At 54.0% G+C, this 14,486-nt stretch overlaps 2 protein-coding genes across 3 annotated transcripts in view; one reads left to right on the top strand and one right to left on the bottom strand.

The window, feature by feature from the left end:
• Window positions 1–14,486, top strand: part of RBP4 (retinol binding protein 4) — a 534,850-nt gene that overhangs the window by 364,273 nt on the left and 156,091 nt on the right. The gene's annotated exons all lie outside the window — the stretch shown is intronic.
• On the bottom strand, window positions 593–1,483 carry LOC142502197 (paraneoplastic antigen Ma3-like). Its single transcript, XM_075613068.1, has one exon. It carries the CDS (start codon window positions 1,481–1,483, stop codon window positions 593–595), a length of 891 nt encoding a protein of 296 aa, XP_075469183.1.

Here is a 14,486-nt window from a genome sequence, read left to right as displayed (position 1 = left end):
AGCTTCCCGGTTGGAGGCGTCCTCCCCGGGCCGGTCTCCGCAGGGACATCGGTGGTTCTCGGAGTGGTTTCCACTTCAGACCCGGCAGTTTGTATTCGGCATACCATCGACGGGCTGGGGCCCATCTGTCGGGAGGTTTTTCCCCCGGGGGGTCCTCCCTTTCTGGACAGTCCCGGGAGAAGTGGCCCTTCTTACCGCAGGTATAGCAATTGAGTTCTCTTCGTTCAGGAGGACCCCGGTACGGAGAAGATGATTCCCTGGCGGGTCTAGAGGTGGAGACCGAGCCCTTGGTTGCGGCCTCATCGTCCTGAATCGGGGTTTTCTTGGTCTTTGCCGCAGCAGCCTGTGAAGGTTCACTTGTGGAAGGCTCCTTAGGCTTCTTGGAAGTGTGCAACTGGGCATAGGCTTCATGTTTTTTTATCTCATCCATTAGCTTTTCCCAGGAAGGGGGGTCACCCTGCATCAAGGAGCACTTTATCATGATTACGATATGATGGTCAGGTATCGCTCCTCTCAAAAATTGATCATGACAGTATTCATCCACCTGGGCGGCCGTAATACTTTTCCTTTTTCGCATCTCCCATAAGACTGCTCAAATCCGCTGTAGGAAATCCGATAGTTCCTCTCCGTCTTTCTGACAAAGATCGAGGTGCCGCTTCATCAATTGTCCTACATCCTCGGTTCGCCCGTAAGCCCGCACAAGAGTCTCTAGCATTTGATGTGCGGTGACGTCCGCATGCTGATCTTTAGCCATCTGTATTGTGGTGGAGGTGGGAGGGCGCAGACATTCCATTATGCGTTGCCGCTTCACCAACTCGGAGCACGTCCACTCGTCTAGAACCTGAGAAGTATATTCTCTCCAAACTTCAAACGCTTCTTCGCCCGTCGGGGTCGGCTTGTTTCCCGAAAAGATTTTTAGCTTACGATACTGTTGTTGGGCCGACGCATCGGATTTGGCCACCCCCATGTCTATGATAGTCTGAGCTAGCAGTCGGATTTCATCCCCAAATGTAGAGGACGGTTGAGCGTTACTTAGCGGGGGACTGCAATCAGTGAGTGTAACCAGGTCATCCCCGCCATAACTCTCAGGAGGGGCAGGCGATGTATACCTAGCAACCTCTTCTAATTTCGTGCGAGAGCTGCGGGGTTCTGATTTTATGGACAGTTCAGGGTAAACCACCGTACAGCAGGAAACGGTTGGGCTTCCGAGCCACAAGCTGGAGGGTCCCTGATCTTCCGTTATGTCTTGCCCTATACTCACTAACACGGAGCAATACTCCTCGTCCTCCAAATGTCGCTCTAACACGTCTATTGTGGCCGCCTCCCGCAGATTTGGGTGTTGCCTCAAGGCCACTTGTATGGACGAGGACGGGGTATCAACATGAACGCGGCGCACCACAAGCTTGTGGCGCGGCGGCACTTGCAGCACTACTGCCCAGTCATGCGCTTCTGCGCGCGATGGGTACGGTAACGGTGGTGACATTTTTTAATTTTTTTGGAACAGGGCACCCCAGGTCTAAGCTCTCAGCAGCGCCTCCAAATGTAACGGGTCTTCCCCCACCCAATCGCAGATTATAGTGTGGGTGCGGAGAACATACAGTGTTACCAGGGTGTGGTGCTTTACCTGTTGGCTCACAGGAGGGCTGAGCTTCCGCCACAGGGAACCTGGGGCAATATATTAAGAATAATAGTACTCTCGTACTAACCACGGCGTCTCTTAAGACGCTAACGCTATCTTGCGCCACTGCGGACGCCCACACTTTATACGCCACTGTGGACGTCAACACTTTATGCGACACGGCGGACGCCAACACTTTATGCGCCCCCTTCCACGGAATGATGCCACCCCGTGTCCAGTAACCCCACCCAATGTCTCACACTACCAAGTCATGTACATGTGTGTGTGTGTGACTGCGCAGTCACTATGTCTGGTGATAGGCCTTGTTGGTGCACTTGATGTTATGGATTACCTGCCGAGCACTCCAGTGCTCGGACCTGTAACGGGCTTCGCAAAGGATCAAGGCGAGCTCTTACACGATATCCGTGATCCACCACAGGATGATCCCTCGGGGGCGATCCCACCCTGGAAATAGTCCAGCTCTCTCCCAGCAAAACACGCAATGTTCTTTGTTCCCTACTAACAAATAGATAATGGGGCAGAGTCCCTAACCTAGGGCCTGTCCCTACAACACTCAGCTATGGTGACTCAGGGCTATCTGGGGCCAAGGGGCATTGCTGGCCTAGTGCAGGGAGTCACTGACTCCTGCACCCTACCTCCTTCCCCAAGCTGCTCCGTTCACCAACTGACAACGTGCTCAAGCCTGCGAAATGTATCCTTTTCCTTCTGCCCAGTCATGTCCAGCCCTATTGGCTCCCTGGTGTCATGTGGCTCTGCCCCTATGCACCCTGGAGGCTGGCAATCCTGCACTGCGCATGTGCAACCGCACTATTAATGGCGACGCCCTGCTTCGCTAGCCGCTGGTACCCTAACGACGCGACCGCGGCCTTAGCAACGGCCCGATCACGTCCCCGGCAACCGGCCGCATACCGGAGGAGACGGGCTGCTCCCTGCTCCGGCCACCACCTTCCGAATTGGCCGTCGGGTCTGCTGCTTGTTCCCGGCAGCACCCGCCATCGATCCTGGCCATATGCGGGTAAGAAGAACGCAGGCAAGGGGGGTAACCTAGCTACATCTATTACATTTTAACATTGGTTATAATTTAGATTACTAAGTCATACAGACCTCTAGGTATTCTCTCACTTTGGAAGTATTTCTTGAGTGTTACCATATCCCACCCACCATTACAGGTCAGCAACCTTTAACCTATTAAACATGCCATTTCCTTTCCTTTAATTTAGTCCTAGAATGAAGTGATCCTTTAAGCTTCCATTAACAATGTAAGGAGTGACACTATAGAACAATCCTTCCCATATACTATAGCAGAGATACCATTTATTCTTAGACAACTTTTCCATTTTGTTGGCATGCTTTGAAAAATTCAGTTTACTTAACACTTTCATTTTTCTTGTGTTCTGTCAAGTTCTTGTCTTATCTTATAACCATTGTCCTCCACTATTACCTATCTGGCTAATGATGGCATCATAATTACTTTAAACCAAACAAGAAAAGGAGACAATAGGAAAGAGGAGGGCTGACAATTTGCCTGTTCAACAAATGTCTTATGAAAAATGTTTCTTAAAGACCATAACCCATCCCTCCAAAGCATTTGGTGATCACAGAAAAGAACCAGTCAGTCACCTACATTTAACCCAGTGAACATATCACTAGCATTGGTTAACTTAATCCTTAAGTAATTTGCCCTTTAAACGTGTCTGGTGCTCAATCTGCTTTGGCAACAACTGGAAAATATCCACATTTATGGTGCACTGTTTTTTTTAATGTGCTGTTTAAATAGAAAAGGGGCCCACTGCAATAGCATGTTTCTCTTTGCATGATAAAGAAGAAGCACATTGATTTTGGTTTCTGCCATTGTTGTACTCCACCAGTTCAATAAATCACATAACCTATCGCCAGTCATGCCTTACATTTCTATTTTAATATGCAGCTTAACAAAATAAATAAAACATCTATAATAATGTTCTCCACGGGCTGGCAATATACCTGCAGTATACATGATTTAATCCCTACTAAAACAAATGCACACATTGCTCTCCTGATTAAAAACACTCATCCATCCTGCCTCTGATCAGTAAAATAGAGAAATGCAACCTCAGGTTATTTAGATAAGACCTCTGTCAGCTTTGTGGAAAGACATTTGGTGAAATGGTATTATTGCTGGCTATCAGATAATTGGCTGAATAATTATACTGTGCTTGGTAGGGAAGATGCCAAAGATCTGTTGTTTTAAATTGAACATTCGTTACATTGCTGTGCCATCTGCATCTACGTTGTTGCAAGCACTATATGCACCTTTAAGAGTGTTTTATATATTAGATTGCTATTAGAATATATATATATGTATATGATAATTGTTAGATATAATGTGTTCCATGAAGTAACAGAATTATAAATGTAACGTTGAGTACTCAGTCCATTGAGATGGATTTACAAACGCAAACTGGTCCTATAGCACTGTTGCAATCTGAATGCATATTGACATTGTTCAGAGTGGCGCCGCAGACCGTGCGGAGGCGTCCGCACGCTAAGCGATCAGATTGCCTTAAGGTAGCGTTCACATCCATGTGGCGTGCGGGCGAGTCCGCGCTGAAGCAAGAGGGGCGCGCGTTGTGAGAAATCAAAGTAAAACTGATTTCTCATCGCGACAGACAGGTCACGTGAGAGGTTCCCCCAATGAGGGCGAACCAGCTCTGTGACATCACTAGGAATGCCCCCTACGGCCCGTCCACCATGGCCAGGGAAAGCACCCGCTTTCCCTCAGCCTCCACGCGCCTACGCATGGGAGAAGGCACCATGGCCTCAGCCTTAGACTCTGCCTTGTGGGTTAATGTTTAAAGGTGTAATTCCTTTAAAAAGGCCATCCATCTACATTTCTGCAGGCTCCTCCTGCAAGCGCAAGAAATCCTACAACAACAATTCCAGCTGCCGGGAAAAGAACAATACTGTATGTCAAAACCAAATCAGATTGACCTTTAATTCCTGTCACTGCTCACACATGGAAGAGAGCCAATGTGAGTGAGGATGAGACAACCAGAGGATTCTGGGAGAGAAAAGAGCAATCATACATTTTCCCCATTGAAATGTTTTTGGGTGGCGCTACACTGTAAAAGTGGCTAAAGACAAAAATAGACTTTTTTTTACCCCCCAAAGCTGATACATTTACTTTACAGTTCTTCCAATTTTTGTCTATTCGGCAGATTTTACTTTAGTTAATTCCCAAAAAGGGAAACATTTTAGCCTCGGTTGCATTTTTCAACAATTTTACTCTCAAAATCTGAAACTCAGATTTCCTGCATATACTTCTGAAATAGGGTCTAAAGAGAAACGTAGTTTTCCAATTGGGAGGAGCGCTGTGATGCTCACGTGAATATGAAAAACAGAAACAATATAATAGTGCAGATGGTAATAAAAATATATGTATGTGATCAAAAAGTCTGCAATAGTTGTACTCACAAATGGAAAGATAAAATAGACGTATCAGAGACCCATCTCTCTCTGATAAGAGCCCTTGTCGTGGATGCCCTCTTCTTATAATATATAAAATCGAATGGTTAGTGAGGTTAGTGCTATCTGCGGTGAATCTGATTGGTCCGTGACTCTCATTGGCCAAGAGGTACGCCCCACTGTGACATCACCTCCTTCACTCTCACACACTTGCAGTCACACCACACGCCCAGAACCACACACACACACACACACACACACACACACACACACACACACACACACACACACACACACACACACACACACACACACACACACACACACACACACACACACACACACCTGTCATCCCACATCTCAGTCATGCTGTCACCCCTGTGTACACACTGTCATCCCATAGCTGACACTCATGCTTACTCCCCTGTAGCTGACACTCATGCTTACTCCCCTGTAGCTGACACTCATGCTTACTCCCCTGTAGCTGACACTCATGCTTACTCCCCTGTAGCCAGAACTGTAGGCACAACGGACGAAGCGCACTCCCTATAGCCGCGCACATTCAACCGCGACACTCCCTGTGCACATGGCCGGCCATATGGCCTCCTTCATATGCACATGCCCGGACTAACCGCCGGAACAACCGCACTCCCTATAGCCGCGCACATTCAACCGCCATTCTCCCTCCGCAGTCGCCGGCCGACAGTCCCTGTGCACATGGCCGCCCATATGGCCTCCGCACACACACGACGACACTCCCACGCACGATCAAGACTGCCTTACTAAAAACACATATATTCAAATATAAATATATATCAAAACAATGGCGTGCATCACTACGCACTTTACATTTTTATTACAACAATGCCTGCCCGTACCTTCACCTACGCACTCTTTATTTACTTTCTAAAATGGCCGCCACACGAACTTACAACATGTACCTTACATTGACATTATACAATGTCCCGCTTTGCCAATGTTACATTATTTCCCTTAATAACATTATTTTATTACTTAACTTTATTAAATCGCCGCAATACTACATTTAATTTACATTATTAAATGTCCGCATTCACAATATGTGTGTTTAACATTAACAAATGACCGGCAGCCTTCACCTACGCACTCTTAATTTAATTTCAAAAATGGCCGCCACACACTTACAACATCTACATTTCATTTACATTATTTTATTCCAGCCCCCCCCTCCCCCCTCTTACCCGACCACCAAATCACACTTTCCCCCCGCTCCGCTCCTTCCCGCCCGCTCCGCTCCTTCCCGCCCGCTACGCAATGGACGACTTCACGGCCACGCCACCGCTCCAGCACCACCACTTACTTGCCCAACACTGCTCCGCTACTTACTGGCCGCTACTTACCACCCTTCACCGCCGCTCCGTTACTTAACGCCCGCATTCACTGCCGACAGCTCCAGCCCCCACACGGCTCTGACGGGGGTGGGCTCTTGGCCCCCCGCCAAAGCACGCTCCCCATCCCGAGATCGCTCCTCCGGCTCTCTCCACCTCTCCCTGCAGCCACAGGGAGGGGAGATGCGTGCGCCTCCGCCACGAGCCCGCTCCCAGGCGCTCTCCCACTTCCCCCCAACCCCCAGAGCACGCTCTCTCAGGATCACCCCCACACACACGCCGCTACCCCCCTTCACACACGCCGCTTACCCGCCTCACCATCCCCGACAACGGACACCGCCGAGGAGCACGAGGTGGAGGAGGAGAGCGTCAGGGAGGTGGTGCCGCGCACTACCTCCTCTATGCCACCGGGAGCCGGAGGAGGCCAGGAGTGGGCAGAGACAGACTGGTAGCCCGAGGAGGAGCGCGCCAGCCTACCAGGTGAGGAAACGCAGGGGGAGGGATCCCTGCCTTTCATGCAACCCCCCCCCCCCTGCCTTTCATGCAACCCCCCCCCCCTGCCTTTCATGCAACCTCCCCCCCCCTGCCTTTCATGCAACCTCCCCCCCCCTGCCTTTCATGCAACCTCCCCCCCCCCGCCTTTCATGCAACCTCCCCCCCCCCGCCTTTCATGCAACCTCCCCCCCCCTGCCTTTCATGCAACCTCCCCCCCCTGCCTTTCATGCAACCTCCCCCCCCTGCCTTTCATGCAACCTCCCCCCCCTGCCTTTCATGCAACCTCCCCCCCCCTGCCTTTCATGCAACCTCCCCCCCCTGCCTTTCATGCAACCTCCCCCCCCTGCCTTTCATGCAACCTCCCCCCCCTGCCTTTCATGCAACCTCCCCCCCTGCCTTTCATGCAACCTCCCCCCCTGCCTTTCATGCAACCTCCCCCCCCCTGCCTTTCATGCAACCTCCCCCCCCTGCCTTTCATGCAACCTCCCCCCCCTGCCTTTCATGCAACCTCCCCCCCCTGCCTTTCATGCAACCTCCCCCCCCTGCCTTTCATGCAACCTCCCCCCCCCTGCCTTTCATGCAACCTCCCCCCCCTGCCTTTCATGCAACCTCCCCCCCCCTGCCTTTCATGCAACCTCCCCCCCCTGCCTTTCATGCAACCTCCCCCCCCCCTGCCTTTCATGCAACCCCCCCCTGCCTTTCATGCAACCTCCCCCCCTGCCTTTCATGCAACCTCCCCCCCTGCCTTTCATGCAACCTCCCCCCCTGCCTTTCATGCAACCTCCCCCCCTGCCTTTCATGCAACCTCCCCCCCTGCCTTTCATGCAACCTCCCCCCCCTGCCTTTCATGCAACCTCCCCCCCCTGCCTTTCATGCAACCTCCCCCCCCTGCCTTTCATGCAACCTCCCCCCTGCCTTTCATGCAACCTCCCCCCCCTGCCTTACATGCAACCTCCCCCCCCCGCCTTTCATGCAACCTCCCCCCCCTGCCTTTCATGCAACCTCCCCCCCCTCCCTGCCTTTCATGCAACCTCCCCCCTCCCTGCCTTTCATGCAACCTCCCCCCCTCCCTGCCTTTCATGCAACCTCCCCCCCCTCCCTGCCTTTCATGCAACCTCCCCCCCTCCCTGCCTTTCACGCAACCCCCCCCCTGCCTTTCACGCAACCCCCCCCTCCGTGCCTTTCACGCAACCCCCCCCTCCGTGCCTTTCACGCAACCCCCCCTCCCTGCCCTTCACGCAACCCCCCCCTCCCTGCCTTTCACGCAACCCCCCTCCCCTCCCTGCCTTTCACGCAACCCCCCCCCCTCCCTGCCTTTCACGCAACCCCCCCCTCCCTGCCTTTCACGCAACCCCCCTCCCCTCCCTGCCTTTCACGCAACCCCCCTCCCCTCCCTGCCTTTCACGCAACCCCCCTCTCCTCCCTGCCTTTCACGCAACCCCCCCCCTCCCTGCCTTTCACGCAACCCCCCCTCCCTGCCTTTCACGCAACCCCCCCTCCCTGCCTTTCACGCAACCCCCCCCTCCCTGCCTTTCACGCAACCCCCCCCTCCCTGCCTTTCACGCAACCCCCCTCCCTCCCTGACTTTCACGCAACCCCCCCCCCCCCTCCCTGACTTTCACGCAACCCCCCCTCCCTGCCTTTCACGCAACCCCCCCTCCCTGCCTTTCACGCAACCCCCCTCCCTCCCTGACTTTCACGCAACCCCCCTCCCTGACTTTCACGCAACCCCCCCCTCCCTGACTTTCACGCAACCCCCCCCCTCCCTGACTTTCACGCAACCCCCCCTCCCTGCCTTTCACGCAACCCCCCTCCCTCCCTGACTTTCACGCAACCCCCCCTCCCCTCCCTGACTTTCACGCAACCCCCCCTCCCTGCCTTTCACGCAACCCCCCCCCTCCCTGCCTTTCACGCAACCCCCCTCCCTCCCTGACTTTCACGCAACCCCCCCTCCCTGACTTTCACGCAACCCCCCCTCCCTGACTTTCACGCAACCCCCCCCTCCCTGACTTTCACGCAACCCCCCCTCCCTGCCTTTCACGCAACCCCCCCCTCCCTGCCTTTCACGCAACACCCCCCCTCCCAGCCTTTCACGCAACCCCCCCTCCCTGCCTTTCACGCAACCCCCCCTCCCTGCCTTTCACGCAACCCCCCCCTGCCTTTGATGCCCCCCCCCTTGCCTTTGACGCCCCCCCCTGCCTTTGACGCCCCCCCCCTGCCTTTGACGCCCCCCCTGCCTTTGACGCCCCCCCTGCCTTTGACGCCCCCCCTGCCTTTGACGCCCCCCCCTGCCTTTGACGCCCCCCCTGTCTTTGACGCCCCCCCTGCCTTTGACGCCCCCCCTGCCTTTGACGCCCCCCTGCCTTTGACGCCCCCCCCTGCCTTTGACGCACCCCCCCTGCCTTTGAGGCCCCTCCCTGCCTCCGGCCAACGCCGGGTATACACACACACCTCTCCTCCTCCCCCCCATCACACTCACCTCCCTTCACCGGCATGACCCCCTTCCTCCCTCGCGCCATCCAATTGAGAAGATGGCGTGACCCGGAAGTAGAGGTAGGTGTCGCGTGTGTGTCGCTCCCCCACCTCCCCCACTTCACCCACCTCACCCCCCCCGCTTCACCCACCTCACCCCCCCCCACTTCACCTACCTCACCCCCCCCACTTCACCCACCTCCCCCAGCACGCTCTCTAGGCTCAACATCCCGAGGAGCAGGAGGAGGGCGGCAGGGAGTTAATACCTCCTTTGTGCCACTGGGAGTCGGCGGAGGCCACGAGGGGGGAGACAACCAGTGGCAGCCCGAGGAGCGTGGCATGCTGGCAGGTGAGGAAATGCAGGGGGAGGAATCCATGCCTTTCACGCACCCACCTTGCCTTTGACGGCACCCCCCCCTTGCCTTTGACGCCCCCCCTCCCCCTGCCTTTGAGGCCCCCCAGCCTTTGACGCCCCCCCTGCCTCCGGCCAATGCCGGGTATACACACACGCACACACCTCTCTTCACACACCTGTCGTCGTCCCCCTCCTGTCCACTGTCGTCGTCCCCCTCCTGTCCACTGTCGTCGTCCCCCTCCTGTCCACTGTCGTCGTCCCCCTCCTGTCCACTGTCGTCGTCCCCCTCCTGTCCACTGTCGTCGTCCCCCTCCTGTCCACTGTCGTCGTCCCCCTCCTGTCCACTGTCGTCGTCCCCCTCCTGTCCACTGTCGTCGTCCCCCTCCTGTCCACTGTCGTCGTCCCCCTCCTGTCCACTGTCGTCGTCCCCCTCCTGTCCACTGTCGTCGTCCCCCTCCTGTCCACTGTCGTCCCCCCCTCCTGTCCACTGTCGTCGTCCCCTCCTGTCCACTGTCCCGTCCCCTCCTGTCCACTGTCCCGTCCCCTCCTGTCCACTGTCCCGTCCCCTCCTGTCGACTGTCCCCGTCCCCTCCTGTCCCCGTCCCGTCCTGTCCACTCTCACCCCCCCTCCTGTCCACTCTCCCACCCACCTGTACACTCTCCCCCTGTCCACTGTCACCCCCCCCTGTCCACTATCCCCCCCCCTGTCCACTGTCACCCCCTCCTGTCCACTGTCCCCCCCTCCTGTCCACTCTCCCTCCCTCCTGTCCACTCTCCCCCCCTCCTGTCCACTCTCCCCCCCTCCTGTCCACTGTCCCCCGCCCCCCCACACATGTCCACTGCCCCCCCTCCTGTCCACTGTCACCCTCTCCTGTCCACTGTCCCCGTCCCCTCCTGTCCACTGTCCCCGTCCCTCCCCTCCTCCTGTCCACTGTCCCTCCCCCCAGCCCATCTCCTGTCCATTGTCCCTCCCCCCACCTTTTCCTAGCGGAAAATTTCACTCACGGGCAACGCCGGGTCTCTCAGCTAGTAGGATATATACGTCTGGAAGCTTGTGGTGTATGTAGAACGTATAGATACTCAAAATATCTCCCAAGGAATATGAAGAGAGAAGAGAGAGAGTGCACAATGGTATGGTACGATCTAAAATTGTATTTCACAACAATAATGGTAAGTATAGCACTCACATTTTACACAAATGGTATATTCATTGGAGAGAACAGCTGAAGTTGGACGGGTGGTGCCGGTATCTCCAGACAACGGGGTACTTCCGCGTGCGTCACGTGTGCCCGCGTCACATCCTGTGACGTCTCAGGTAAGGGCGGAAGAGGCTGTCTTGCGTATCAGTCCCCGTGGTTTTGCCAGCACCTCTCTCCGATATTCTCTCCAGCTCTGTCCCCTCCAGCACTCAAATGATTCAATGCGTTTCGCTACGGCTTCTTCAGGAATCGGAGTGGGGCTGTTGTGTATATTATTGCTTATTGTGGGTAGCGGGGGTGGTTGAAGGGGGTATTTGGCCGTTGGTGGGTGTTCAGGCCCTGCGGGGGGGGTTGCAAATGGACTTAACCCCATCATTACATTAGCGGTTAATACCGCTACGGTAATGAAGGGGTTAACCCCTCCCGCTACTCACCGTATGGCCTAAACACCCATCCTTGGGGCTAATACCCCCTTTACCCACCCCCGCTACCCACAATAAGTAATAATACACACAACAGCCCCACTACCCACCTCTTAGATCCCCAATAAACATTACAATATTTAATAAACATTAATACACAACCCACCCCCTGTTCCCCCCCATACTGTAAAACCATGATTTATTATTTTATATATAGGATTAATACCCCAGGTCGGCGGGGGTCCTGGTGGTTCCAACGGGTGTCCGCAGGCCCCACAGTGGACCCTGGGGGGTACCCACGGGTATCTGGGGGCCTCCAGGTGGTCCCCGCTAGGCACCATGGACCTCCAGGTGGTACCCGCAGATCACCGCAGGCCCCAATGGGGTCCACGGGTGGTCCCCGAGTCATCCCCACAGGTGTCTGGGGCCCTCGGGTGGTTCCCACAGGGGTCTGAGGCCCTCGGGTGGTCCCTGCGGGTCTGCGGGCCCCCACAGCTGTCCCCCGTGGGTCCGCAGGTGGTACCCGTGGGCCTCCGGGGATCCCCAGGTGGTCTCCATAGGTCCCTGCAAACCCGGCGGTACCAACCCTGTATGTAAAAAAATAAAACATGGCCTACACAATATGTCCCTTCACCCTCAAGTGAGATAATTATGTGTGTGACTGCGCAGCCACTATGTCTTGTATGAATAGATGGTATAGTTGGTGCACTTGAAGATTACCTGCCGAGCACTCCAGTGCCCGGGCCTGCCAAGGAGCTTCGCAAAGGATCCTGATGACGAGTGAATACAGGAACTACCGTCCGCGGCGATCCCACCCGGATGGCTGCTGCAGCCGCAGCGGAGGTCTGAGCCCAAACCTCTGGAGGAACGTGCAGCGTCCGCTGTGTCCCTAACTGACTCTGGATAATAATAAGGGGCAGGGTCCCTAACCTGGGGCATGTCCCTGAACAACACAACACTACTGGTGACTCAGGGCTATCTGGGGCCTAGGGGGCTGCTGGCCTAGTGCAGGGTGTCACTGACTCCTGCACCCTACCTCCTTCTCCTAGCTGTTCCGGTCACCACCTGACTAACGTGCTCAGAGCCCGCGAAATGTATCTAATCTTCCCTGCAAGGAGATGCTCCAGCCCTATTGGCTCCCTGGCGTCACGTGGGGTCCCCTAAGCCTCATGGGACTCGTAGTCCCTGCTTAGAGCCCTCTCCTGGTAGGCTAGTGTCTCTCGCGCGTCTTCTGCGCATGCGCAAGCTGCCTGTATGCCTCCCGTCGTCTGGGTCTTACCGCGCATGCGTGAGGCAATGCGCAATGGCGGCGCCCTGCTTCGGGAACTGCCGGGAGCCTCGCAACGCGATCGCGTCCCCGGCAACCGCCCGCACGCATTCCCAGCAACCGGCCGCAGTGAGTGCTCGGAGGGGAGGTCCGCAACGGAAGGGGAACCGGGTTACATATATATAATAAAAAAATAAATAGACAATACCGTTTTGTGGCTAACGAAATGCTTTTATTTGTGCGAGCTTTCGAGATACATTGATCTCTTCTTCCGGCGATGTTACATTGAATAAAGCAAGCAAGGGTTTTACTTAAAAACAGTGTCTCTTGGAATGTTATCTGTGCTTGTCCCTCCCCCCTTGTGTGGATGTGATTTATGGCTAGAGGTGTTAAATGGTTCCTGAAAGTTAGTGATGTAAGAGTGTGTGTGTGTATCTGTGTGAATATAAATGAATGGAGAGCCCACAGTGTATACAGTGCTTTACAAAAGGTGTGTGTGGAGTGGGAGTTAATATAAATGGTGTGGGTAGGTGTGGAAATGTGAGAGATTGTAGCATAACTAAAAGTGTGTGTAGATACTATGTGGTCCCTATTGGCGTATAGGGATGGAAAAACAAGGAGTATTTGTATGTGTAAGAGACAGCTGTGAGTGCATACATATAGCACAGTATGTACAGACATGGCCTTTAGCGCTCATGGGAAGAAAGTTCACTTGTGTCAGTAATGACTCATAAAATTTCGATCTCTGTTTAGGCCACTGCTAAGTGTCCCGAACAGTTGCATAAATTTGTATTCATGCACCCGTCTCTCTTTTGGTGTTTTAAGATTACCTTTGAGTATGGCAACCCTCAGATCATTCATCTTATGGCCAGAGTCAGAGAAATGTTCGCCGACAGGACTGTCTCTTGTTCCGCGTGTGATGCTGTGGCGATGCAGGTTCATTCTCTTGTTTAGCCCCTGCCCGTCTCAGCTATGTAGTAGCAGCCCCTTGGGCATTTCATTCACATGATGAGGTACACGACATTGCTGGAGGAACAGGTGAACCTTCCTCTGATTTTGTATTCCCGATTCCTGTGTGGTATTTGTAAGATGCTAACACGGTACTGATACCTCTAAATATTTATATATATATATATATCAAATGGAAATATTACTGTATGCTATATATAGATGTAGAGGTATCTGTACCGTGTTAGTCGAGCTTAATAATCAAAAATAAATAGACGATACCGTTCTGTGGCTAACGAAATGCTTTTATTTGTGCGAGCTTTCGAGATACATTGATCTCTTCTTCTGGCGATGTTACATTGAATAAAGCAAGCAAGGGTTTTTACTTAAAAACAGTGTCTCTTGGCATGTATCTGTGCTTATCCCTCCCCCGTTTGTAGATGCGATTTATGATTTTAACACCCAGTCATAAATCGCATTTATATGTATTGGGGGGAGGGGGGGTATTTTTTATATGTATTGGTGTGGTTGGGGTATTTTTTATATGTATTGGGGGGGTTGGGGTATTTTATATATGTATGGGGATGTTTGGAGTATTTTTTTTAGACGTATTGGGGGGGTGGGTAGGGGTATTTTTTAAATATGTATTGGGGTGTCGGGTACTTTTTATATGTATTGGGAGGGTCTTGCATATTTTAGCATTGAGTCCATATTTTTGGACAAGCCATCTGACAACCCTAGCCGCGCTGCCCCCCCCCAGTAGCAGCCACCGGCGCCCCCCCCCCCAGTAGCAGCCACCGGCGCCCCCCCCCCCACCCCAGTAGCAGCCACCGGCACTCCCCCCAGTAGCAGCAACCAGCCCCAGATCCATAAGGTCA

This window comes from Ascaphus truei, chromosome 8 (assembly GCF_040206685.1).
Source record: "Ascaphus truei isolate aAscTru1 chromosome 8, aAscTru1.hap1, whole genome shotgun sequence".
NCBI lineage: Eukaryota > Metazoa > Chordata > Amphibia > Anura > Ascaphidae > Ascaphus > Ascaphus truei.
Note: the sequence above shows the minus strand (reverse complement) of the source record. Positions and strands in the feature narration are given on the sequence as shown.

Excerpts from the sequence above, each read along its gene's own strand:
- LOC142502197 (XM_075613068.1), bottom strand. The coding sequence starts at position 1,483 with ATGTCACCACCGTTACCGTACCCATCGCGCGCAGAAGCGCATGACTGG.